This window comes from Budorcas taxicolor, chromosome 2, assembly GCF_023091745.1.
Source record: "Budorcas taxicolor isolate Tak-1 chromosome 2, Takin1.1, whole genome shotgun sequence".
NCBI lineage: Eukaryota > Metazoa > Chordata > Mammalia > Artiodactyla > Bovidae > Budorcas > Budorcas taxicolor.
The window spans coordinates 25,937,575-25,965,141 of record NC_068911.1 but is presented as its reverse complement, the minus strand read 5'-3'; the positions used below and the strand labels follow the sequence as shown (position 1 = coordinate 25,965,141).

General features: G+C 46.8%; 1 protein-coding gene across 1 annotated transcript in view; it reads right to left on the bottom strand.

Annotated features, from left to right (window-relative positions):
- Positions 1-18,575, bottom strand: part of TMC7 (transmembrane channel like 7) — a 50,981-nt gene extending 32,406 nt beyond the window's left edge. The window contains exons 1-3 of the mRNA XM_052635484.1: positions 18,398-18,575; positions 1,206-1,449; positions 195-343 (exon numbers count right to left, since the gene is read on the bottom strand). Of these exons, the coding sequence (XP_052491444.1) occupies positions 195-343; positions 1,206-1,449; positions 18,398-18,575 (571 nt within the window). The remainder of the gene's footprint in view (positions 1-194; positions 344-1,205; positions 1,450-18,397) is intronic.
- Positions 18,576-27,567: the final 8,992 nt, after the last annotated feature.

Genomic DNA, 27,567 nt, shown 5'->3' with positions numbered 1-27,567 from the left:
GGATGGGAAGACCCCTTGTGACTTCCCCGGTGATGAAGACACAGGCTCTATTAACCCTAACTGTGGTGTGCTGCTCACATTCCCCATGGAAGGAAAGATGACATTTCAGCTGGAGGTGGGTGAGAACAAAGCCGTACTTTCTCTAAGGGCAGGCTACTTCTGCAGAGGAGCACGGGCAGCATGGGCTGCGGTACCTTCTATGCTGCGAATGTCCTCCCGCCACAGCTCCAGGTGGGTCGTCATCTCGCGAGCCTTCTCTATGAACCTCTTCCAAGACTTGCTGCTATACCGTTTCCACTGGTCCCACTCAGACAGGTACTTCATTTGGGTCTCTTGAATGTCCCTGCATTCATAAACAAGCATGACAATGGTAGGGCCCCCAACTTCATCATCAGATAAAGCCCCAAGCGAGAGGATGTGGAAACCCTGGAGCCCTCATACACTGCTGGTGGGAATGCAAAAGAGTGTGACCACAGGGCAAAAGTTTGGCAGCTCCTCAAAGAGTTAAACCAAGGACTGCCATATGACCCAGCAATTCCACTCCTAGGTAGATACTCCAGAAGAATTGAAAACAAGGTCTTAAACAAAAACTTGGACAGAAATATTCAGTGCAGCACTAATCACAGTAGCCAAAAGATGCCAACAACCGAAATCTCTATCAAAGGATAAATGAATAAGCAAACTGATATAGCCACACAATAGAATATTATTCAGTCATAAAAAGGAAGTACCGATACATGCTACAACTTCGATGAACCTTAAAAACACGCAGGTAAGTGAAAGAAGTCAGACACAAAAGGTCCTGTGTTATATGATTCCATCTACATGAAATATCCAGAATGGCAAATCTACAGAGATAGAGAGTAGAATAATGGTTGGCAGAGGCTGGGGTTTAGGGGGAACAGAGTGACTGTAGAAAGCAATGCGGCTTTGGAGGTTGCAGAGCCATAAGACGGAAAGAGCCTGGGTCCCTGAGTGACTGCAAAGTCTCCCCTTGACCTCAGCGCAGGACTTTTCTGTGAGCAAGAAATAAATTTCTAGTACACTGAGATTTTATGAGTGTGGCTATCTTTGTCATAGCAGCTTAGCTTATCCCAAGTAATAAACTTAATTATGTGAACTCGTCAGGAAATGCATTCTATGCCTAAAAAGCCCCCTTTTCCAAAACATACATCATATACCGTCCTGATGGCGACTGGACAAACCTTAGTCTCCGCTTCTCAGAAATGTTCAGTGCATATTTTCGGATGGATTGGTTATCAAGGTCTTCTGTGATTTCTCCCTCCAGCTGGAAACTGTAAGAGTCTGTTGGCTTCAGCAAAGTGCCACTTTGCTTGTCCCGGGAAAGGATGGTTGTCCTCTTACGAGCAATGGAGCGGTAACTTGGCAATTCTTGAAGGAAATTCACAGGTGGAGAAGAAAAGCAACTGGAGTCCAAAGAGAGGCTCTCTGCATAAGAAAGAAGAAAACCATCATTCTCCCCAGTGAACCTGGGAGCCGAAAACCAAAACTTACGTAGGACACTCAGATCTCAGAGACCCTAACTAAACCTCACAGACAGTCAGGAGCCTAGGTAGCTTGCCAAAGGACTTCTTAATTATTTTATTTATCAGGATGGTACTCAGGCTCAGGACAATAAAATCATCTGGAAAAGGGTTCACTTTAAGTAGACGTGTTTGCAAACATGATTTACATTACATGATACTTGTATTCTAGTGTTTGGCTGCAGCCACTTGCTAAGTGTGAGGTTTGGAGTAACCTAACCTGCTTTTCATTTGTCAAATGGGTTGCATAGTGATAAGAACATCATCGTCAACAACAACAACAATAATAATAGGGTTTATGGAGCATTTCCTATGCACCAGGCACTGTGTTAAGAGATTCACACGCACTCATGGGATGTGGACTGGGCTTATGATCTGCCTGGACCAACAGACTGCAACAAAAGTGATGCCGCGTCAGTTCTAAGTCCAGCCTCAGGAGGCCTTGCTGGCTTCAGCTGCTCTCTGGACCAGCTGCTGCTTTGTGAACAAGCTGGAGCTAACCTGCTGGAGGTGGAGACCAGGCAGAGAGGGGATGATTGCTCTAGGCCAGCCTACAGCCTGCTGCTGCTGCTGCTAAGTTGCTTCAGTCGTGTCTGCCTCTGTGCGACCCCAGAGACAGCAGCCCACCAGGCTCCCCTGTCCCTGGGATTCTCCAGGCAAGAACTGGAGTGGGTTGCCATTTCCTTCTCCAATGCATGAAAGGGAAAAGTGAAAGTGAAGTCGCTCAGTCGTGTCCGACTCCTAGCGACCCCATGGACTGCAGCCGACCAGGCTCCTCCGTCCATGGGATTCGTCAAGCAAGAGTACTGGAGTGGGTTGCCATTGCCTTCTCTACAGCTGCTCAACTGACCACCGATCCCTCACACATAGGGAGGCAGGTACTATTATCATCCCCATTTTACAGATGAGAAAACAAAGTCACTCATGGTTCCCCAACCCCTTGCCCAAGCCCTCAAAGCCCTGCACGATCTGACTCCTGCCTGCATGTCCAGCTCCTCAGGCCCTTCTGCCTTCCAAACTACGTTTCTTAGGATCCTTCATACACTAAAATGGGCCTGACCCTCCTCCTCAGGGCCTTTGCACATGGTGTTCCCTCTGCCTGGAAGGAATCTGCTCCACCTCTTAGCTCCTGCTTCAGTCTCTTCCTCGAGGAAACCATCCCTGCCTCACTGTACTTCTACTGTCATATTTTCCCATACACAGTAAGCCCTTGACAGCACTTACCACAATCTATAATCTTGTATTTATTTGTATGGCTATGTGAGCACGTCCGTCTTGCCCCGTGGACTCTAAGTTGCAGGGACCGTGATGATTTCCTCACCATTGAGACCCAGGACCCAGCGTAGTAGTTCAATAAAATGCTTGGCTCAGAGCAGTTCAACAAACACTCACTGATGGGCGGATGAGAGGATGACATCTGTACTTTGCCTTACAAAGTGTGTTGGTGGGGAGCGGGGCTGCAAACAGAGCCAGGTCTGCCTACTCAAGACTCTCTATTCATGCTGGTCATGGCTGGAGGCCAAGTTTCACTGCGCCCTGTACAGCAGTCCACAGAGGGAGAGCTTTCCTTTTGGAGGTGAGGAATGAACACCACCATCAGGGTGGATTTTATGCCTGATCTGATCCTAACTGGGGAAGACCATCCTGAATGGAGACAGGACATGGAAGGAGGAGGTAGGAAGCAGCTGTAATAATAAGCAATTCCCCCGACAGGCAGCAAAACTTCCTTGGATTTGAATCCAGGCTCTGTCAATTACCAGCTGCGTCTCTGGGAAAGTTACTTAAAACTCTCTGAGCTTCAGTTCAGTTCAGTTCAGTCGCTCAGTCATGTCCGACTCCTTGCGACCCCATGAATCGCAGCACGCCAGGCCTCCCTGTCCATCACCAACTCCCAGAGTTCACTCAGACTCACGTCCATCGAGTCAGTGATGCCATCCAGCCTCTCATCCTCTGTCGTCCCCTTTTCCTCCTGCCCCCAATCCCCCCCAGCATCGGAGTCTTCTCCAATGAGTCAACTCTGCTTCAGTTACCTCACCTCAAAAATGAATTCATTCACCAAGTATACCTATAGTGTGTCAGATGTGGAGCAAGGGATACTGAAGTGAACAAAGTAAACATCTGACGCACACGGCACTTACTTTCTAAGGAGGGGCATAGCAAGATCAGACAAGACACGGGCAATAAATATGCTAGAAGGTGTGTGCGTGCTCAGTCACTCAGCTGTGTCTGACTCTTTGCAACCCCATGGACTGTAGCCCGCTAGGCTCCTCTGCCCATGGGATTTACCAGGCAAGAATATTGGAGTGGGTAGTCATTTCCTCCTCCAGGGAATCTTCCTGACTCAGGGATAGAACCTGCGTCTCTTGTGCTTCCTACATTGGCAGGCGCGTTCTTTACCACTAGTGCCAGCTGGAAAGCCCATGCCAGGATGTCATGAGTGAAAAAAAAAAGAGTTGGGTAAGGGCACAGAGGTAACAGGCAGGGTACATTGTTTTTGATAAGATCAACTCAGCTATGGCTTCTCTACTAAGGTAGCATTTAAGCTGAGGCTAAATGGAGGGGTGGTATGTATACCCTGTGGATATCAGGTGAAGGGAATTCTGGGAGAGGGAAACAAGTGCAAATGCCCTGAGGCAGGGGTGTGCGCGATGTGTTTGAAGAAGAGGACAGAGGCCTGGGTGGCTGGGGAAGAGTGAATGAGTGGGAGCCTCATAACTTCTCCAGGGTCTTTTGTTGGTGGCCCCCAAAGAGCCACACCAGCCCTCTGGGGTCCCCTCCCCTTGAATCTGGGCTGGATCTGTGACTTGCTTTCACCAAAAGTTGCAACAGAGGTGACACTCTGCCAGTTCCAGACTCAAGCCTTAAAAGGCCTGGAGGCTTCTTTCTACCTTTCTCTGCTGGCTCAGATGGTAAAGAATCTGCCTGCAATGCAGGAGACTCTGTTCGATCCTTGGATCAGGAAGATCCCCTGGAGAAGGGAATGGCTACCCACTCCAGTACTCTGGCCTGGAGAATCCCAAGGACAGAGAAGCCTGGTGAGCTATAGACCATGGGGTCACAAAGAATTGGACATGACTGAGCAGCTAACATTTTCACTTGTGCTGTTGGCAGCCTGGGGCTGCTGTGTAAGAATTTCACCTGTGCTGCGGGCACAACCACGTGGAGAGAAAGAAATCGCAAGCCTCCAAGGAAGACAGCCAAGGAACTGGACAACAGCGAGAACCAAGGTCCTGGCTTATGAACCCAGTGAGCCAGGGTCCCCAGCCCTCCGGGTTATCCCCGCCACGGGCATGAAGAGGCCACTGGATGCTCAGACCCAGCAGACATGACACACAGCTGAGCAAACGGTCTCCTCTGTAGCCTGTTCAGTTCCAGATGCACAGGATCAGCAGAAAGATTACAATGGCTTAAGCTATCACGTGTGGTGCAATCTATTAAGCAATAATAGGGAGCTGGGACAGAAAGAGTAGAAAGCAGGGGTCAGAGGTGGCCGGGCCAGACCAGGTCAGACTCTGTGGGCTGGGCTATGACCTTTTGATGTGGCAGATGGGCAGTCACCCAGGGTTCTGGGCCAAAGCATGTTGTGATCTGACAGCAAGGGTCACTCTGTAGGCTTTGAGGCTAAGGATGAGACCCATCACAGGAGCGCCAGCTTAGGAGAATCAAAGGCAATCATGCAGATAGCCCGGCACGCAGCAGGCTCCCTAAATGCATTTATAGATAACAGGGCACTGGTGGTGGTGGCGGCGGGACCGGCCAAGGCCTTGATCCAAGCTGGAGTCTGACGGTGCAGAGCTGTAATCGTCACCTCTCTGATGGGCATGTTCACAGAGCAGGGCAGCTGACCCACTGATGATGACACAGACACGCGTCTGGAGCCCTGCCAGTCGCCAAGTATAAGCCTGCGAATCCCACTCAACCTTTCACTCCCAGGCCCCCGCGCTCCCTGAGGCTATGACAGACTTCCATAAACTTCCATGGGTAATGTGGTCCCTAAGCAAACATGAGGGGCGGGGTGGGAGTGGGCTGAGGGCTATGGAGTCCAAGCCCAGCTGGAGGCTGCTTCTCCCTCTGGCCAGCAACAAAGGGCTGTTATTAACCAGAACAAAGGTCTTTGCATCTGGAGGGGCATATTCACTGAATATTCAGTGACCACGAGGTCAGGGACCCAGGGCTGGAGCTGGAAGCTGGCACCCCAGTGGAGACAAAGACCATCTCTGAGTCACTTGTTTCTCATCTCAGGAACAGGGGATATAATACCATGATCTCATCAACGTGATCATGAGGACACATTTACCAACAGCATAAATAATACTGGCTCTGAATATCTGAACTATTTGAAAAATACAATATGCATCACCACACTCAATTCTCTGAGCTACTCTTTGAACTGAATTGTCCTATTTTACAGATGAAGAAACTGAGGCTCAGAAGGCTAGGTGTTTTGCCACTCACGCAGCTGGAAGTGCTGAAACTAGGAACCTATCACGTGGCAAAGCTATAGGCTTCACTATAATTTGAAAATACTTCATAGACACTACAATGCCATACAAATTAACAATTGGATTATTCTTGCATCCACACCGCAGGAAGGATACATCCTGTCCACATTTCCCAACAACTTGTGGAAAATTCTATTTTCAAAATGGCCACTGGTTCCCTGGTGGTCCCTGGAGTAGGACTCCAAGCTTCTACTGCAGGGGACACAGGTTTGATCCCTGGATAGGGAACTAAGATCCCACATGCCACAATGTGACCCTCCCCCACCAAAAAAATCCGAAACGGCCATCATTGAAGAGGAATGCTTTTTTCTTTTCAGACATCCCTGGAAGTTCTCTATCTTCAAGTAAAAAAAAAAGTTTCACAACCTTTGGACACAGGCATCATTTTTATAGCTGATCGACCTCCAATCCTATGCATCTAGGACCACACACTTTGTACAGCATGATGTCACGGAATTTCTTATGCCAGCCTGGGGGAGGTGCCCTGGCTTTCTTCAGGGACCTGAGGCCCAGAGAGATGGCAGCTTGCCCAAGGCTTTGCTGCCAAGACAGACTCCTGGTTCTACCGCTTCTTAGAAATGCAGGTAGCATCACCTCTCCTAGCCTTGGATTTCTCGTTTGAGAGGACAAGAATGTCTCATTCATGTCAGATGTTCTCTTGAGTTGATTGTTTAAGCCTGCGTTGTGTGGGCTCCTTGATGACCATTTGCCTGGGAGGTGGGGGCATGTCTCAGATACTGGGGTGCCCCCATCTAGGAAGGTCTAGAATCTGTTGACTGCTGGAGCCAGATTTCAGCAAGTAGGTGGTTCCTTAGGTGGGAGGACGGTCAGATAACTACAGGAGATATGGAGGCAGGGGCAGGCATAACAACGCTGTCCTTAAGAACAAGTTAGTCTCTTTGAAGCTTAGAGCAGTGTCATGCTCACAGAAAGCCCTCCATCTGAAGAATGAATGAATGAATGGGCAGAGGCAGGCACATCTAGAGAGCATCTTCAGGTCCCAACTTCCCTGGCAGCTCTTTCCATAGGACACCAACTGCTACCAAAGGGCACAAACATGCCCAGAATGTGGGCACAGGCCAAATGGCACTAAAACCACCACCACCTCCCTCACAAGCTTGCCAAAAACCTAGCCCGACCAGATGGGTGCTGGCTTCCCGGCAGGATTTTTCTTCCCTCAAAGAATTATGGGAACTCTGGGGAAGAAGGGACCTTCTGGGTCATCTGGTCCAGGCAACCTGCCAGTTGCTGTGGGAATCAGTTCTGTTTGATACCTTGTACGGGGTCCCTCTCTGGGTGGGACCCTGGGCTGAGGCCCGGGGCTCTGGAGACGATGAAGATTTGCAGACTTGCTTCCTGCCTGGAAGAGCTTTCCCTCCCTCCTCCAACCGGCACGTGTCTCCTAAGTGTCTAGCCTACTACATCCATCCTCCTCCCTAAGGGTTGACCTGCATCGTCTCTGACCCTTTCCCTCCACCATTAGACTGTGACCTCCATGAGCAAAGGGACCTCATTGCTCTCCTTTACCACTGAGTCCCCAGGTTCTAGCACAGAGCCTGACTCACAGTGGATGCTTAATAAAAATCTGTTAAATTAATGAACACAAGCATCAACTGTGAATAAATGAATTTGGTGCTGAGGATACAGGCAACACTGGCCCACCCACCAGCAGATCAAAGTAAATATTTAGCACACCACCAACACAGGGGCACCAAAGTTGAGAAAAAGATCTAAGGAATTTACGGATTTAATATTATTTTCTTTAGAGATGATTTTTTTCACAACTGAAAAAGCAAGCAAAAAGTATTGAGATGTTGACCACACACCGCTGGCTGCTGCTGTTTAGTCACTAAGTCATGTCTGACTCTTTGCAACCCTGTGGACTGTAACCCGCCTGGCTTCTCTGTCCATGAGATTTCCAGGCAAGAATACTGGAGTGGGTTAGCCAGTGATCAAACCTGCGTCTCCTGCACTGGCAGGCAGATTCTTTACCACTGAGCCACCTGGGGAGCCCCTGACCATATATTACTTCCTTTTCTAGTTCAGGTACTTTACATAAGCCAGCCTTATTAGACACGTGCATATACGCTCGGTTTGATGTTACCAATAAGACAATGCAGACAACAATTTCAGGGTTTCTTAGACTTATTTCCACCCATGTCTATGTGTGTGACATTGTTTTTATTTTGGATGCTAACTGGAGCTAGGCATCTGGATAATCTGCCCAATAACTGGCCAGCTGCCAAAGGTTCTTAATGCAGGGGCTCACGGTCCAGGGGGTCTGCTCAAAGCTGCTATGACATCTCCACCAAGTGCTCAAAAACCTCCGAGGCCAGGGACTCATTATGGCCCTACTTCTGGCAAGGCCACCCACCCACCCATCCATCCATCTATTCACTCACTCACTCACTCAAAAAGATTTACTGAGCAATTGCTATGTGCCATGCACTGTTCGAGGACTAGGACGCAGGCTTGAAGATGACTTTAAAAACTCTCCCTGCTCCTGGAGGAAACAGACAATAAAGTTTATTAAGTGCATTTCAAATGGTGATAGATGCATGGAGAAAAATAAAGATGGGCAAGGTAGAGATAGACAGAGAAGAGCAAGTACAAAGGCCCTGGAACTCCCCTGGTGGTCCAGTGGTTAGGAATCTGCCTTTCAATGCAAGTGGGCACGGGTTCGATCCTGGTCGGGGAACTAAGATCTCACATGCCATTGGGCAACCAAGTCTGTGTGCTGCAATGAAGATCCTCCATGCTGCAACTAAGACCCAGCACAGCCAAATAAATACATAAACATTAAAAAAAAAAAAGTTTACAAAGCTCTGGGGCAGGACTGTGGCTAGTAACTTCAAGGAACAAGAAAGGAGGCCAAGGTAGCTGAAGGAGAGTCAGCAAAAACAGAGGAATGGGGTAGGAGGTTGGGAAAAAACAAGCTTGGCCACATAGGGCCTATGGGGAATGTGTTACCATACTTGAGTTAAGGTGGGAACTGAGGGGGATTCTGAGCAGAAGAATGACATCATCTGCCTCAGATTTAACAGCATCTCTCTGGGCAGCCCTGTGGCTATTTTGGTCCTTGAGCTACACAAGTCAGTCTGCAGGGCAGGGAGGACCTGCATGAGTCACAGCACTGGGCACCTGGGTGGGGCACCTGGGGAATGACTGGGTCCAAGGCTTTATGACCAGACAAGCAAACAGCCTTCAGGAGCAGTGACTAACTGCTCAGGGCAATTGGAGTCATGCAGGCCCCAGAACCCAGGTCTCCTGGTCTCCAAGCTGGTAGAGCACCCAGTGGGCTGTCCACAGAGCAGTCACTGTGATCCTGTCTGTCTAAGGAGGTGACAAGACCACCCGGTGGTTAAGTGAACTGGCTCCACAGCCTGCTGCCTGGATTCTAACCCCAGCTCCACTTGCTACCTGTGTGACCTGGCAAGTTTCTTGACCAAGCTATGCCTCAGTTTTCCCACCCGTAAAATAGGGGCAGCAGTTCCCATCTCACATAGCCATCTTAAGGATTAAATGGCTATTGTATGTCAAGTGCTTAGAAAAGAGGACAGCAAACCTTTTCTGTAAAGAATCAGATAATAAATACTATTTACCATGCAGTCTCTGCCACAACTATTCAACCTGCCACTGCAGCAGCCATAATCCATAAATGAATGTGCATGACTGTTTTCTAATGAAATGTCATAAAAACAGGTGGTGGTTCAGACTAGGCCCATGGGTTGTAGGAGACTCAGGTTCAATTCCTGGGTCAGAAAGACCCTCTAGAGATGGAAATGGCAACCTACTCCAGTGTTCTTGCCAGGGAAATCCCATGGACAGAGGACGTCGACAGGCTACAGTTCATGGGGTCGCAAAGAGTCAGAAATGACTTAGCAACTAAACAACACAACAGTAGTTTGCAGACCCCGAGCTGAAAGCAGTGCCCAGCATACTGTGCTATGTACTTGAAGCCAGGACTCTGGTTATTTACTGATGAATTTAATGTAGTCTGCAGTGGGGGGAGGAGGTCTTGCTAAGGATTCCCTAGATGGAATTTATCTTCCTTGACTAGGACCTCTCCAAAAATGATTTCCAACATTCCTGGAAGTGATAATAACCATATTCGCCTTTACTGAGCATTTACTATGTGCCATGATTATGTCAAACCCTTTACATAGTTATCTCCTGTGACCCTCAGGATGGGTTTTTCTTACATTTTGCTCTCATTTTGCATACAGAAAGTTCAGAGAAGACAAGAGCTTTGTCCAAGGCTGACTTAAGGTCTAAATCATGAGGGCAAAGACCTCAGCATGTCTTACTCACCCTTATACCCCTGGTGATTAGCATGGGGTTGGCACATAACAGTTGCTAAAAAAACATGTCACAGATACACAGATATAGTTGCTCTAGATTTGCAACATTAACTTCCTTCTGCTTCAGTAGCTTGCCAAGTAACTTCTCAGGGCCTCAGTTTCCAGGGAAGTAAAATGGGCAAGTAATACCACCTACTTGATGGCATCACTGACTCAATGGCATGACCAGCTCGATGGACATGAGTTTGAGCAAGCTCTGGGAGTTGGTGATGGACAGGGAGGCCTGGCGTGCTGAAGTCCATGGGGTTGCAAAGAGTTGGACACGACTGAGCGACTCAACTGAAACTGAATACCACCTACATTGAGTGGAATTCCAGAAAGTTATACATGCGAGTTCCAAATTCACCTGCTAAGGGAGTCTGCCAGACCTTCAGGAACCAGCTCCAGCTTGCTGCGCTCATCCCGTCTCCTCTCCAAGCTCCAGCCCGAGGCCTCCTCAGATGCACACAGGTCCTCCCCACCTCTGCCCTCTGCTCCCCTCACCGCCCCTCTTGAATGCTCTTCCCACCTGATCTTTCCACTCACCTGCACTGGCTCCTCCACATCCCTGGGCCTCAGCTCACTGGTCCCTCCTGGAGAGCCAGCAGGCAGCCGCTCTCCTCTCTATACCGTCACCTGTTTATCTCCTTCTCAGCAGCTATGCTTAGCTGTCTCTGACCCTATTTCCCTCTGTCTCCCCTGTTAGATTAGAAGCTTCATGAAAGCACGTCCCTCGCCCGCTTCTTTCATCACTGGGCTCACGCCTGGTACATGCTTTTGGCTCAGAGTCAGTTTCTGGCCTCCTCCTGGGAGGAGGGTGGGGGCAGGCCCACAGAAGGACTGGGTGGTCCTACAGCCAAACAATGCTCCTTTTAAAAGCAGCCAGACTGCAACAAAGTTTACAGTACTGAAAAGTCATTTCCCCCTTTTATATCTTAAATTCTTTACTTCTTGAAAAAAACAAACCAAAAAAAGCCACTGAGGGCCTTTGGCCCTAATCTGGGCCTGAGCTGCTGGGCAGACGGAGCTCTCGGCCTCTGTTAGACAGAGAGGGAAAAAAATCACTCAGGTCAGATGGCTGGCTCACCGGAGAACCACTTCAGTCTGTGTCCAGACCTGAACAAGAGTCCTCCCACCCAGGACACCTTTGAGGAGTGACCTGGATGAATGGACCTAGCAGATAAAGTAAAAACCTAAAACCAGAAAAACCACTACAGGTCAAATGGGTTACTTGTCTTCAGATTTCATACAATCCGTCAGACTAAATTAGCCCACAAAATAGCTGTTAAACTACATAAGTGTCTATCAGGTAATGCTAGAACACCTGCAGTCATCAAACCTTATAATACTGGGCTAGAAAAGGCCCTAATAAGCATAATGATAACATGTAATAATCAAACTCAAGAGCTACCATTCAACCCCTTTTGACAAGCTTATCGCATTAAATCCTTTCAGTGACACTAGCAGACCAGGCTATGAAGATATTCTGGAATTAGAGGTGATGCTTGTTTCATACTTTGAATGCACTACAAGGTGCTGAATCACACACTTCAAAACCGGTGATTTTGTTACGTGAATTATACCTCGATCCTCCCCTAAGAAAGGCATTGCGCGCATGCTAGCTGAAGGACTCCCGACTGGAACAAGCATGTAGTTACCTTAGACATACTGCACACCTCATTTATGGGCTGGTATTAAGTCCTGAAGGGCTGGAACAGTGTTTCTGGGCACAAGTAGTCAGAGTAATTCTGAGTCATGAGAGAGGAAGGCGGAAGGAGCCTCTATGGGTTACTGTAATTTTAGAGGGTCTAAAATATTTGGGAAAAGCGGCGGAAGGAGCCTCTATGGGTTACTGTAATTTTAGAGGGTCTAAAATATTTGGGAAAAGCTTTTGAGATAGACTTTATGGGACACTGTCTAAACTTCATGGAACAGAGAGAATTTCATAACATTGCCTAAGACTCTCCAGGCCAACCATCCTTTTTCATTTTGATTATCCCAGAATCATAGTGTCCTCTAAAATAAGGGACACCCAAACAAACCACTATACATACAACTGACTACCAGCAAGGATGTGAAATGTGAAGACTCTGCGAATGTTTGTCATCTTGTAGGAACACAAAGGGACTTCCCAGGTGACCTTCGTGGTAAAGAATCTACCTGCAATGCCGGAGATGTGGGTTTGATCCCTGAGCCGGGAAGATCCTCTGGAGGAGGAACTGGCAACCCAGACCAGTATTCTTGCCTGGGAAATGCCATGGACAGAGGAGCCTGGCAGGTTACAGTCCATGGGGCTGCAAAGAGTCAGACACAACTGAGCGACTGAACACAGGGGAACAGCGACATCATAGCAACAGTTAATGCTGACATGGTCCACGGCAGTAGTCCCCAGGATGCACTCCCTCCCCCCAGGAGGAGTACAATATTCTCCTCCCAATATTCATGCCTTTAAACGGGCCCCACTCACACTGAACAGGGCTGACCCACGGGAACAAAACAAGTAACAGAGTGATTTCTAAGACCAGCTCATAGACACCACAGCTTCCGCCTTGCTCTCTCTTGGATCATCTGCTCTGGAAGAAGCCGGCCACTGTGTCTCAAGGACACTTAGACAGCCCTCTGTGAGGTCCACACGGAGAGGAACTGAGGCCTCCTCTCAACAGCCAGGGTCTGCCCGTCCATGTGAGCAAGTCACCTTGGAAGGAATCCGCCAGCCCCAGGCAAGCGTTCGGATGACTGCATGGCTACGCTGGCCGACCCCACGAATGCAACTTCATAAGAGACTCTGGGCCAGGAAAGCTGAGACAGGTCATCTCCCAATTCCTGACCCACAGAAACTGGGAGATACATGATTATTATTGTTCTAAGCTTCTAAATGTGGGGATAATTTGTTACACAGTGTAGATAACTGATATAAGCACTTATTTATGTAAATTATCTGAACCCTTGAAATGACCCCTGAAGTAGGTTTTATCATTATTTAATCCATAAGGAAACTGAGGCACCAAGCACTTACGTGCCTTTCTCAAGGACAAAACCAGTAAATGGGAAAAAGAGGATGGGCATCTGGGAGTCCAGAGTCTAGACTCGAAACCAACTACACTACAGCTGCCACTGTGGCTGCAGGTATGAGGCAGGAGATGGCCCCTAGCCTAGGCATTTACAACTGGCCTCCTGTTCAGCCTCCTGTTCAGCCTCCTGGCATGAGAAGACGGGCTCCAGCCCCCTGTTTATATCTCCCGAAGCAAGAGACATCAGGCTCCAGGACTACCTATTTATGACCGGACTCTTGTCTATATTTCGAGATCCACACCTTGATATGGAAAGCAGCAACTGGAATAGGGTTAATAACCAGACATTAGTCATTTTTATGGCAGGGACAGAGTGAGATTAAACCCTTTAAAGGGTCATATATTTCCCATCCCTGCAGCAAGGAAGACATTGGGAGTCAAAAAGGAGGAGACAACACCCCATAATATGTGATGCTATGGGTGTCCATAGGCCTCTGGGCTGAAATCCATGTTGGAAAAAAGTTGCACACCTATGTAGGGGAGATCTATACAAATGCCGTAACCACCTCTTTTCTGCATTCCTCCTCACTAGGGGGGATGTCCAAACCCTTTCTCTATGGGTGTGCATCTCTGCTTTTCTCCCATCTTAACTAAACCACTTCTCTCCGTTTTCTCCCTCTTGTAGTTGTGCTGTGTCTCTAATATTAAACATTGTACCTGCACTTACAGTTTTTGCCTCTGTGAGAAAAGAATTTCCCTTGAGGGCAAAGATCCAGGGAAAAACAGCTTTTAGCCTCTAGCCCTTGCAGGTCTGGTGGTGGCTAGGATTCCTGGTGTTCATCCAGGCTGCTGCTGCTACTGCTGCTAAGTTACTTCAGTCGTGTCTGACTCTGTGTGACCCCATAGATGGCAGCCCACCAAGCTCCCCCATCCCTGGGATTCTCCAGGCAAGAACACTGGAGTGGGCTGCCATTTCCTTCTCCAATGCATGAAAGTGAAAAGTGAAGGTGAAGTCGCTCAGTCGTGTCCGACCCTCAGCGATCCCATGGACTGCAGCCTTCCAGGCTCCTCCGTCCGCTACCCAGGTTCAATTCCTGGGCAGAGAATTAAGATCTTGCTTCATGCTACCACTCACTGCTGCCTCAGAGAAATCAGGTACAGTCAATCATTGATTTATTCAATGAATGTTTAGCAGGTACCATGTGCCGGATGCTGTTCTACATCCCAGAGGAACAAGAAAAAGCCTCTGCTTTTCATGTCACCCACAGTCTAGAAGGGAAAAGAGCTAAATAAATGAGGAAATGTTCAAACCAGATGACTTCAGATGGTACTAAGTGTTTTTGAAGGCATAAGCAAGGTAACTGGTCAGGGTAAGAAAGATGGGGCCACTTCTGCAGACAACAAGACTCCAGAGGTCTGTCTCTCTGATGTGACAAGTGAGCAGAGACCTAACAGGAAGCAGAAAGAGGCGCCATATGAAAATCAAAGAGAAATGTACTCCAGGCAAACAGCAGCAGAAGTAAAGGTCCTGAGGCAGAAATGACATTGATATGCTGGAGGAATGACAAGGCAGTCAGTGTAACTGGAGCAAGATGGGCTAAGGGTAAGGCTGGAGGTGATGAGAGCCTGCAGAGGTGGGCTGGGGTCCTTGTTGGAGGCCGTAAGTTGATTCTCAGAGCAGTGCGAAGCCACTGTAAAGTTTCAATTAAGAAAGGAAGTATTGTTGTTTAGTGAAACAACACTTAGTTTTACTAAGTGAAACTGTTAGTTGCTCAGTCATGTCTGATTCTGCAGCCCCATGGACAGTAGCCCATCAAGCTCCTCTGCCCATGGAATTTTCCAGACAAGAATACTGGAATGGGTAGCCATTCCCTTCTCCAGGGGATCTTCCAGACCCAGGGATCAAAACTGGGTCTCCTGCATTGCAGGCAGATTCTTTACTGTCCGAGCCACTAGGGAAGCCCTGTTTAGCCACCAAGTCGCATCCAACTCTTTTGCGACCCCATGGACTGTAGCCCAACAGGCTCCTCTGTCCTTGGGATTTCCCAGGCAGGAATACTGGAGTGAGTTGCCATTCCCTTCTCCAGGGGATCTTCGAGACCCAGGGATCAAACCCTGGTCTCATGCACTGGCAGGAGAATTCTTTACCACTGAGCCGAGCAAGTATATTGTTTATTCAACTATAAGAAAGAAAGAAAGAATGCCATTTGTGCAACACATATGGACCTAGAGATTATCATAGTAAATGAGGTAAGTCAGAAAAAGAAAGACAAATACCATACGGTATAACTTAAATGTAGAATCTAAAATACGACACAAATGAACTTACCTACAAAACAGAAACAGATTCACAGACACTGAGAACAGGCTTGGGGCTGCCAAAGGGAAAGAGGTTGGGGGAAGGATGGATTGGGAGTTTGGGATTAGCAGATGCAAACTATTACATACAGAATGGATAAAACAACAGGATCCTACTGTATAGAGCAAGAAACTATATTCAATGTAATAAACCATGAGAAAAAAATAAGGCAAGCATTGTGATCTGTTTTATCGTTAAGAAGATAAACACATTTCCCATTTCTATAAACCAGATGCCCCTTTGTCTCCTGCCTCCCTCCAGCTGTCCTCTCATGATGCTCATACAGTGTGTCATGGTTTACAAAGTGCAACAAAGTTATAAACACAGTCCTTTCTGAGTCCCCCACTCATGCTTGCGCTAACAAGGTGATAAAATATCATCTGTCCAAGGGAAGCGAAAGTGAAAGTTGCTCAGTCTTGTTTGACTCTTTGCGACCCCTTGGACTATACAGTCCATGGAATTCTCTAGGCCAGAATACTGGAGTGCGTAGCCTTTCCCTTCTCCAGGGTAATCTTGGACTACACAGCCCATGGGATTCTCCAGGCCAGAACACTGGAGTGGGTAGCTGTTCCTTCTCCAGGGGATCTTCCCAACCCAGGAATCGAACCACAGTCTCCTGCATTGCAGCCAGAGAGAGGAACCTTTTAATTAGAGGTGCTAGTTATAATACTCATGAAAAGATGCTTAAAGATCCCCGTGAACACCCAGCAAAGATCTAAAAAAGATGAATCTCACGCCTTCTGTATGGGAAACCAGTGTTGGCATCTTAAATGTGATGAATTGTGACAAAATAAGAGCAATAAAAAATCAAGTGGAAAGTACTTGAATAGCTGTTACTGAAAGGCTGAAATTGAGCTGATCAGTTCAGATCAGTTCAGTCGCTCAGTCGTGTCCGACTCCTTGCGAATCCATGAATTGCAACACGCCAGGCCTCCCAGTCCATCACCATCTCCCGGAGTTCACTCAGATTCATGTCCATCGAGTCCGTGATGCCATCCAGCCATCTCATCCTCTGTCGTCCCCTTCTCCTCCTGCCCCCACTCCCTCCCAGCATCACAGTCTTTTCCAATGAGTCAACTCTTCGCATGAGGTGGCCAAAGTACTGGAGTTTCAGATTTAGCATCATTCCTTCCAAAGAAATCCCAGGACTGATCTCCTTCAGAATGGACTGGTTGGATCTCCTTGCAGTCCAAGAGACTCTCAAGAGTCTTCTCCAACACCACAGTTCAAAAGCATCAATTCTTCGGCGCTCAGCTTTCTTCACAGTCCAACTCTCACATCCATACATGACCACTGGAAAAACCATAGCCTTGACTAGATGGACCTTTGCTGGCAAAGTAATGTCTCTGCTTTTCAATATGCTATCTAGGTTGGTCATAATTTTTCTTCCAAGGAGTAAGCGTCTTTTAATTTCATGGCTGCTAACAACACTATTAACAATGCATTATGTTATATATATGCCTCAGTCGTGTCCGACTCTTTGCGACCCCATGGACTGTAGCCCACCAGGCTTCTCTGTCCAGGGATTCTCCAGGCAAGAATACTGGAGTGGATTGCTGCTTCCTTCTCCAAAGGATCTTCCCAACCCAGGGATCGAACATTGATCTCCATTTCAGGCAGATTCTTAACCATTTGAGCTACAGGGAAGTTGTTATAATGCATTAGAAAATAATTAACATCAATCCCAGGCTGACTTCTTTATTCTGATCCCTGTGTAAGTTCCCAGAGTTTGGGTCTCTCGAGGTGTTTCTCTCTTTTTTATCTTCTAAATGTTAAGATCAATCCAATTAGAAAGGTCCAAAGCCCAAATCTACACGTATATTTTACTGTAAATCCTTGTAACAAAATCTCTGTTCTCAAACTAAAAGAGAAAAAAACGCTCTGGATAAAACTTCACAGAGGGGTCTTGCATTTTGTTAAGGGCAAATATAAAATACAAATGCTAGAAGGAAGCCTGCTGGGTGCTGAAAACGTCACTGTCTTGACTGAGTAGCAGTTCTGCACATTTGTGTAAAAATTCACAGAGCTATACACTTTCTTAACTTTTACCCAAGGGAAAAGGGAAAAGCATATAATACTTGCCTGGCTACCACTGATAGTGTCTTTCTTGTATCAGGCACTGCGCTAGGCACTTCACACATTTTTCTCTCAACTAATCCTACCAACAGTTTATTCCCATTTTACTGAAGAAGCTTAGGTTCAGAGAGGGTAAGTCACTTACCAAAGATCACACAGAGATCAACAGCCCATGCAGAATTCAGTTCTAAGCCCATCTAATGGTAAAGCCTCATGTGTTTGGGAAGCAGTCACCTCGTATTACAATGTGAGGACTAGCTGGGCTCTCCGAATCTTTTCATTTAACTTATAGGATGATTTTGAGACTAGCCGGGGACTCCTCGACCAGCTCTGGGAAGACAAACTCACAGCGATCGGGACTCCCACTCCAGTGCTTCTTTTGGTAGAGAGGTCTCTAAATGGAGTGAGGATGGGTTGGAGGAGCGAGAGCAGGAATAAGAAAGATCCGCTTTCCCCCAAGCCGGGAGGTGGGAAGGGGGCTCGGCCCGCGCGGAGCTCCCAGCACCGCGCGCCCGGGTGCCCGCGTGCCCGCCCGCCGCCTGGAGCCCCGTCCCCGCCGCCCTACCTTGGTGGATGAAGGGCTGCCTGCTGGGCCTGCCGGGCGGGAGCGCACTGATACTGGACTCGCTCATGACTGCGCCCCGCGCCCCCGAGAGACCGCCAGAGACCTGCTCCGGCAGCCGCCGCCGCCTCCCGCCCTTCCCTGCCGCAGCCGGGATTCCAGGTTCCGGCGCCGACGTCATAGAGGCGGGGGCGGGGCGCCGGCGCCCTTCCCACGCCCGCCGCGCGGGACCCCCGGAGCCGCGCCGAGCCGGGACGCGAGGTACCGGCCAGGATCGGACGGAGGGTGCGGCCCCACGGCGTCCGGGACCTGGAATGGGAGACGCGGGTGGAGAGCCAGAGGGACCGGGAACGGGCTCCATCCAGCGGCCGCGATAAAGGGCTAACTCCCGGATTTTTAAAAGTGTAATAAAAATAACCAGGACTCAGAACAAGTGTATCCAGTAAGTAACTGGGTACCAAAAAAAAAAAAAACCAAACAAACAAAAAAACGAAGAAGAAGGAATATCTTTGTACGTATTTATAAACGCATGACTCTCGAGTGGGGCGCTGGAAGGCTGGGTGAGAAAGGTTCAAGGAAGGATTTTTCAGTTTATCTCGTTTATCTTTGAACCTTATCCACGTTTCCTCTCTGCCTCTCTCCGTGTACAGTTTAAAAGATAAAATGAAAACGAATTACCAAATATAAAGGCCAAATAAAGAAATGTAATCGTATATGCAGAGTTCCAAAGAATAGCAAGGAGAGATTTAAAAAGCCTTCCTCAGTAATCAATGCAAAGAAATAGAGGAAAACAACAGAATGGGAAAGACTAGAGATCGCTTCAAGAAAATTAGAGATACCAAGGGAACATTTCATGCAAAGATGGGCTAATAAAGGACAGAAGTGGTATGGACCTAACAGAAGCAGAAGATATTATATTAAGAAGAAGTGGCAATAATACACAGAAGAAATATACAAAAAAGATCTTCATGATCCAGATAACTACCATGGTGTGATCACTCACCTAGAGCCAGACATCCTGGAAAGTGAAGTCAAGTGGGCCTTAGGCAGCATCATTTCCAACAAAGCTAGTGGAGGTGATGGAATTCCAGTTGAGCTATTTCAAATCCTGAAAGATGATGCTGTGAAAGTGCTGTACTCAATATGCCAGCAAATTTGGAACACTCAGCAGTGGCCAAAGGACTGGAAAAAGTCCGTTTTCATTCCAATTCCAGAGAAAGGCAATGCCGAAGATTGTTCAGACTACTGCACAATTGCACTCATCTCACACACTAGTAAAGTAATGCTCAAAATTCTCCAAGCCAGGCTTCAACAGCATGCGAACTGAGAACTTCCAGATGTTCAAGCCGGATTTAGAAAAGGCAGAGGAACCAGAGATCAAATTGCAAACATCTGTTGAATCGCAGATGAAGAGAGTTACAAAGAAACATCTACTGCTTTATTGACTACTCCAAAGCCTTTGACTGTGGATCACAACAAACTGTGGAAAATTCTGAAAGAAATGGGAATACCAGACCACCTGACCTGCCTCTTGAGAAATCTGTATGCAGGTCAAGTAGCAACAACTAGAACTGGACATGGAACAACAGACTGGCTCCATATCGGGAAAGGAGTACATCAAGGCTGTATATTGTCACCCTGCTTCTTTAACTTATATGCAGAGTACATCATGCAAAATGCCAGGATGGATGAAGCACAAGCTGGGATCAAGATTGTTGGGAGAAATATCAATAAGCTCAGATATGCAGATGACACTACCCTTATGGTAGAAAGTGAAAAAGAACTAAAGAGCCTCTTGATGAAAGTGAAAGAGGAGAGTGAAAAAATTGACTTAAAACTCAACATTCAGAAAACTAAGATCATGGCATCTAGTCTCATCACTTCATGGCAAATAGATGGGGAAACAATGGAAACAGTGACAGAGTTTATTTTCTTGGGCTCCAAAATCACTGCAAGTGGTGACTGTAACCATGAAATTAAAAGACACTTGCTCCTTGAAAGAAAAGCTATGACCAACCTAGACAGCATATTAAAAAGCAGAGACATTACCTTGCCAACAAAGGTCCATCTAGTCAAAGCTATGGTTTTTCCAGTAGTCATGTATGGATGTGAGAGTTGGACCATAAAGAAAGCTGAGCGCCAAAGAATTGATGCTTTTGAACTGTGGTGTTGGAGAAGACTCTTGAGAGTCTCTTGGACTGCAAGGAGATCCAACCAGTCCATCCCAAAGGAAATCAGTTGTGAATATTCTTTGGAAAGACTGATGCTGAAACTGAAACTCCAATACTTTGGCCACCTGATTTGAAGAACTGACTCCTTGGAAAAGACCCTGATGCTGGGAAAGAGGAGAAGGGGATGACAGAGGATGAGATGGTTGTATAGCATCCATCACCGACTTGAAGGACGCGAGTTTGAGCAAGCTCTGGGAGTTGGTGATGAACAGGGAAGCCTGGTGCGCAGCAGTTCATGGGGTAGCAGAGTTGGGACACGACTGAGTGACTGAACTGAATTGAATCATATGTACGTTTTTATGGAGCTTCCCAGGTGGCGCTAGTGGTAGATAACCTACCTGCCAATGCAGGAGACATAAGAGACCCGAGTTCGAGCCACTCAGCACATAGCACACATACGTTTGTGTATAATACAGGTAACTGCCAAATTAAATAAATGGGAAAGTGAAAGTGAAGGTCTCTCAGTCCTGTCTGACTCTTTGTGACCACTTGGACTATATAGTCCATGGAATTCTCTAGGCCAGAATACTGGAATGGGTAACCTTTCCCTTCTCCAGGGGAATCTTCCCGACTAAGGGATTGAACCAGGTCTTCTGCATTGCGGGAGGATTCTTTACCAGCTGAGCCACAAGGGAAGCCCCAGAATACTGGAGTGGGTAGCCTATCCATTCTCCAGCGGATCTTCCCGACCCCCGAATCAAACCAGGGTCTCCTGCATTGCAGGCAGATTCTTTATCAACTGAGCTATGAGGGAAGCCTAAATGGAAAGTGTAGGTAAACTGCCTATGCAGAAGAATTTTAATAAGTTATGCAGATAGGTCAAGGAGGTGGAGTGTGGTTACCCAGTCTTTAAGTGTGGGTTACACACAGGGGCTCCCTTCCAAAGAGGATTATGGAAAAGGAGGGCGGGTTACGGCAGGTAACTACCTGCATAATACCTGATAAACACTTCCTCAGAGAGATGATCAAGGTCAACATCAACAGTTGACATCTTCCCTTCCTCCCCAGAGTCCACTTCTCAGCCCCTGATCCCAGCCACAGATTTAGAAATAGACGGATGGAGGCTCCCAACTCCAGGCACTATCTTCCTCCTATGTCTCACCTGGCACATGGCCCTGCCTTGGTCTGCATCCTAAGCCAGGAGAGGCCCTGGGTTCTCTCTGGGGCAGGGCAGTGAGCCCTGTATCCTGAAGGAGTGTGCAACTCATTAGTGTCTGACTCATTAGGAAAGACCCTGACGCTGGGAAAGATTTAGGGCAGGAGGAGAAGGGGACCACAGAGGATGAGATGGTTGGATGACATCACCAACTCAATGGACATGAGTTTGAGCAAGCTCGAGGAGATGGTGAAGGACAGAGAAGCCTGGTGTGCTGCAGTCCATGGGGTCGAAAAGAGTCAGACACGACAGCAACTGAACAACAACAACAATCCTGAAGGAGTCTCATTCCTTTCAGGTGATCACTGATTTTACAGGAACAGAAATAGGGTAGTTCTGTGGGAAAAGGTCACAGAACTCTCCTGTTGGAAGGAAGTAGAAGGGGGAGAAAGGCTGGTAGCCGGAAAAATAGAAATTCAGATGGAAGGATGGCAAGTAGGACAGAAAGGAGAATCAAATATCGAATTCTTGACTCCCTTTCAGTTCAGAGCAGTCACTCAATTGTGTCCAACTCTTTGTGACCCCAAGGGACTGCACCACACCAGGCCTCCCTGTCCATCACCAACTCCTGGAGGTTGCTCAAACTCATGTTCATCAAGTCCAAATCTCACATCCATACATGACTACTGGAAAAACCATAGCTTTGGACGGACCTTTGTTAGCAAAGTAATGTCTCTGCTTTTTAATATGCTGTCTAGGTTGGTCATACATGTTCTTCTAAGGAACAAGCATCTTTTAACTCCCCTTTCAGTTCAGTTCAGTCACTCAGTTGTGTCCGACTCTTTGCAACTCCGTGAATCGTAGCACGCCAGGCCTCACTGTCCATCACCAACTCCCGGAGTTCACTCAGACTCATGTGCATCGAGTCAGTGATGCCATCCAGCCATCTCATCCTCCGTCATCCCCTTCTGCTCCTGCCCCCAATCCCTCCCAGCATCACAGTCTTTTCCAATGAGTCAGCTCTTCGCATAAGGTGGCCAAAGTATTGGAGTTTCAGCTTCAGCATCAGTCCTTCCAAAGAACACCCAAGACTGATCTCCTTTAGGATGGACTGGTTGGATCTCCTTGCAGTCCAAGGGACACTCAAGAGTCTTCTCCAACACCGCAGTTCAAAAGCATCAATTCTTCGGCACTCAGCTTTCTTCACAGTCCAACTCTCACATCCATGCATGACCACTGGAAAAACCATAGCCTTGACTAGACGGACCTTAGTCGGCAAAGTAATGTCTCTGCTTTTGAATATGCTATCTAGGTTGCTCATAACTTTCCTTCCAAGGAGTAAGCGTCTTTTAATTTCATGGCTGCAGTCACCATCTGCAGTGATTTTGGAGCCCAAAAAAATAAAGTCTGACACTGTCTCCCCATCTATTTCCCATGAAGTGATGGGACCGGATGCCATGATCTTCGTTTTCTGAATGTTGAGCTTGAAGCCAACTTTTTCACTCTCCTCTTTCACTTTCATCAGGAGGCTTTTTAGTTCCTCTTCACTTTCTGCCATAAGGGTGGTGTCATCTGCATATCTGAGGTTATTGATATTTCTCCCGGTTATCTTGATTCCAGCCTGTGCTTCTTCCAGCCCAGCATTTCTCATGATGTACTCTGAATATAAGTTAAATAAGCAGGGTGACAATATACAGCCTTGACGTCCTCCTTTTCCTATTTGGAACCAGTCTGTTGTTCCATGTCCAGTTCTAACTGTTGCTTCCTGACCTGCATACAGATTTCTCAAGAGGCAGGTCAGGTGGTCTGGTATTCCCATCTCTTTCAGAATTTCCCACAGTTTATTGTGGTCCACACAGTCAAAGGCTTTGGCATAGTCAATCAAGCAGAAATAGATGTTTTTCTGGAACTCTCTTGCTTTTTCCATGATCCAGCAGATGTTGGCAATTTGATTTCTGGTTCCTCTGCCTTTTCTAAAACCAGCTCGAACATCTGGAAGTTCACGGATCACGTATTGCTGAAGCCTGGCTTGGAGAATTTTGAGCATTACTTTACTAGCATGTGAGATGAGTGCAATTGTGCAGTAGTTTGAACATTCTTTGGCATTGCCTTTCTCTGGAACTGGAATGAAGACTGACCTTTTCCAGTCCTGTGGCCACTGCTGAGTGTTCCAAATTTGCTGGCATATTGAGTGCAACACTTTCACAGCATCATCTTTCAGGATTTGAAATAGCTCAACTGGAATTCTATCACCTCCACTAGCTTTGTTCATAGTGATGCTTTATAAGGCCCACTTGACTTCATATTCCAGGATGTCTGGCTCTAAGTGAGTCATCACACCATCGTGATTATATGGGTCATGAAGACCTTTTTTGTATATTTCTTCTGTGTATTCTTGCCACCTCTTCTTAATATCTTCTGCTTCTGTTAGGTCCATACCATTTCTGTCCTTTATTGAGCCCATCTTTGCATGAAATGTTCCCTTGGTATCTCTAATTTTCTTGAAGAGATCTCTAGTCTTTCCCATTCTATTGTTTTCCTCTATTTCTTTGCATTGGTCACTGAGGAAAACTTTCTTATCTCTTCCTGCTATTCTTTGGAACTCTGCATTCAGATGCTTATATTTTTCCTTTTCTCCTTTGCTTTTCGCTTCACTTCTTTTCACAGCTATTTGTAAGACCTCCCCAGACAGCCGTTTTGCATTTTTGCATTTCTTTCCCATGGGGATGGTCTTGATCCCTGTCTCCTGTGCAATGTCACAAACCTCCGTCCATAGTTCATCAGGCACTCTCTCTATCAGATCTAGTCCCTTAAATCTATTTCTCACTTCCACTGTATAATTGTAAGGGATTTGATTTAGGTCATACCTGAATGGTCTAGTGGTTTTCCCTACTTTCTTCACTTTAAGTCTGAATTTGGCAATAAGGAGTTCATGATCTGAGCCACAGTCAGCTTACCTATTGCTTTATTTCGAGGGGAGGCACACATCTTTCCACAGCGCTCCCTATGGGCTTTATCAGTTCTAGGTCTTTATTTTCACTACTTGTTTTGTTTCTCACGCTAGAATACAATGAAAGGAAAACTATGGTGAGGTCTCTTTCTCATTATTAGAATAATAGTAATAAGTGCTGCTTATCGGGGACTAACTCTATATCAAACTGTTATCATGCATTACCTCATATAACTTTCATCTTCCCTAAGAAGAGAGGAGGAACCTTCTGTCTCCCTTTTTAGAAAAAAGAAGCATGGTGTAGACAGGCAGAGTGGAATCGGCCGCCTGCCCTCCTTCCCCACCAGTGATCACCTAACCCAAAGCACCACCACCTCTACCAAGTCAAGGACTGCCTTCTGACTGTCTCCCTGTCTTGTCCAAGCCTTGGCCACCCAGCAGCCAGAGCCAACTTCTCAGAAAGGAACTTGATCTTGTGATTTTCCTGCTTTTACATCCCCCTCTTCTCTGGTTTCCTCTTGCCTGTTAGAACCTGCACTCTCCTTACCATGTGTGGAGCAGGCTTTGCAGGACCTGTCCAGCCCCACCTCCTACCATCGCTACTGTGGCTGATTTCTGCTCTACTCCTGTCTGTCCCTGCCTACAAGTTTATTTGCCGTTTCCCTCTTCCAGGAGCCTGCACCTCACATGTGCCCCTGATTTTGTCTGCTTCTGCCTTCACATGGCAAAGGATGGCCACACGGCAGCCCCAGGTCAATATAAAGGCTGAAAAGTTTGGTTAGAAATCTCTGAGTCCCCAAATTCTAGCAAGGACAGCCTGATGTATTTGACTTGAATAAAGAGTAAATTCCTGGCCTCGTTGACCATGTTCTTATTCTAGGGTGTCTTGGTGCATCCTATTGCCTTTCCCCTTCTTTCCATCCCCAATGACTGTCATTCCACAAATGATCTATTAATACAACAGAAATGCTTTGTAAACTGCAAATCTCTAAATAAATGTTAATATGGTAACTGTGGCTGTATAAGACCTAACTGTGGCATTGCAAAATGGGACCAAAAGGAGGGCATTTTGTATATCATAGATGCATGCAAATAAAGCTTTTTAGTTCATTTATAGCAGAAGAATCAGCCAATACCTTTGCTATTCTGAATTTTCATGGAGAATTTGAGTTTGCTGTTGGTTTGTTTGCTTTTTTTTTTTTTTAACTCATTTGGATGATTTGTCTAAACAAAGCCTTTAGCAGAACATTTTCCTAATCTTCTAATGTATTCTCTGTCTTGCACCAAAGTTCTGGCACCTGCTGATTAATGAAAGGTTATTGTAAGGATCACAGCTCCTGTATTTGCCAGTGATAATAACCCAGTCTGTTCTGTCAAGGGATAATGAGAATTTATTAGAAGAATACTGGGAAGGATGTGATTGACCCTCAGAAGAGGATAGGAACCAAGGGCTGGAGGGAACCCAGAAAGACCATTCTCTCTCCTCTTTTCTCATTTCAGCTCCTCTCCGAGGCTGCTTGTTCCTTCTCACACTATGTCCCAGCTTTCCACCAGCAGAGGTGGCAGAAGATGACTAGCAGTAGCTGTTGGAGCCAACAGATCTTCGCTGTTGCTCTGTCTCTGTACTTTTCTGATTAATTTCCAAATCAGGAATTAAATGTGACACCAGCCTCATTTTAAATCAAGCTTGGGAGATATTTTCATGGAGGACTGTAGAATTTTCCCATGTGTATCACCTCATGAGGAGAAGACAGCTTGGGTGCAGGTGTCCATTAGCATGGACAGAAGAGGGAAGCGTTTGTTGTAAGCTTGTAGAGCTTGCTAAGCCTACAAGCTTGTTGTTGTCACTGAGCCTTGGTCCTGCCAGGGGATCTTCCTCTGAGAGAGGCTGGAACAGAGCAGTAAGTGTTGAAGTGTTGTGGCATAGATTTGTGTCCAGGATTTGTTTTTTCTTCTTTGTAAGAAGAGTGTTCAGTAATTGGAAAACATGTAAAAATAAAAATAACAAAAGTAGGTATAAATTATTCTAAGGAAACTGTATTAAGACTGCATTCATTTGCAAGTAACAGAATGCCCATCTTAACCTTTAAGGGCATTTTTACTTATTTAATAAGATCTCAAGAACTTAGATTCTATTTTTCTGCTTTGCCATCCATAGCATTTTTGCTTTTTGTCTTCATGGTTGCAAGATGGCTGCCACAACTCCAAACATCACGTCAATGTTGAAGGTGGTAAAGAGGGATAAAAGATAAAGCCAGCATAGTTTGGCATTATGACCACCCTTAGTTGCTAGGAGGGTTGGGGAAGTGAGGCTCTGGTTTCTTAGCTTCTAGAATGGGGTTAGGAATGACTATTGGGTGGTCCAGCCAACATTGTCTTCTCTAGCTCTTCTTCAATAAAAAGTACTACAAATGTTCATAAGAGGGGGTGATTGCATTAAACCAGCTCTGCCCTGACTCCTCTTTTCAATCCCTCACTTCCTGCTCCTAGAGGAGATGGGAAATCTTGGCATGAAGCAGTTTGAAAGGTTTCCTGGATGGCAGGCCCTCTCACACTGACTGTGTTTTCTCTGAGGTCACTCTTTCTGGGACGTGCTAGGAACAGCGCTTCCACAAGCCCACTGCCCCTTGCGCTGCTCCTTCTTTTCCTTCCTGTGGGATCCTGAAGACGTTCTAGGGTGGTGAATGTTGTTTCCAGGGTGAAACAACCTTGGTACCATTCATGAACATCCATGTCTAGTAGAACAGAAGCCAGGCTCATGTGGAAGAACATGAGCTCAAAAATACATCTCCAGAACACACAGATCATTCACAGGGGTCCTGGCAGGAAAAATCAACTCTCCAGCTTGTAATAAGTACAATAAATCTCAATTGCTCATCATATTACCAGAGAATAT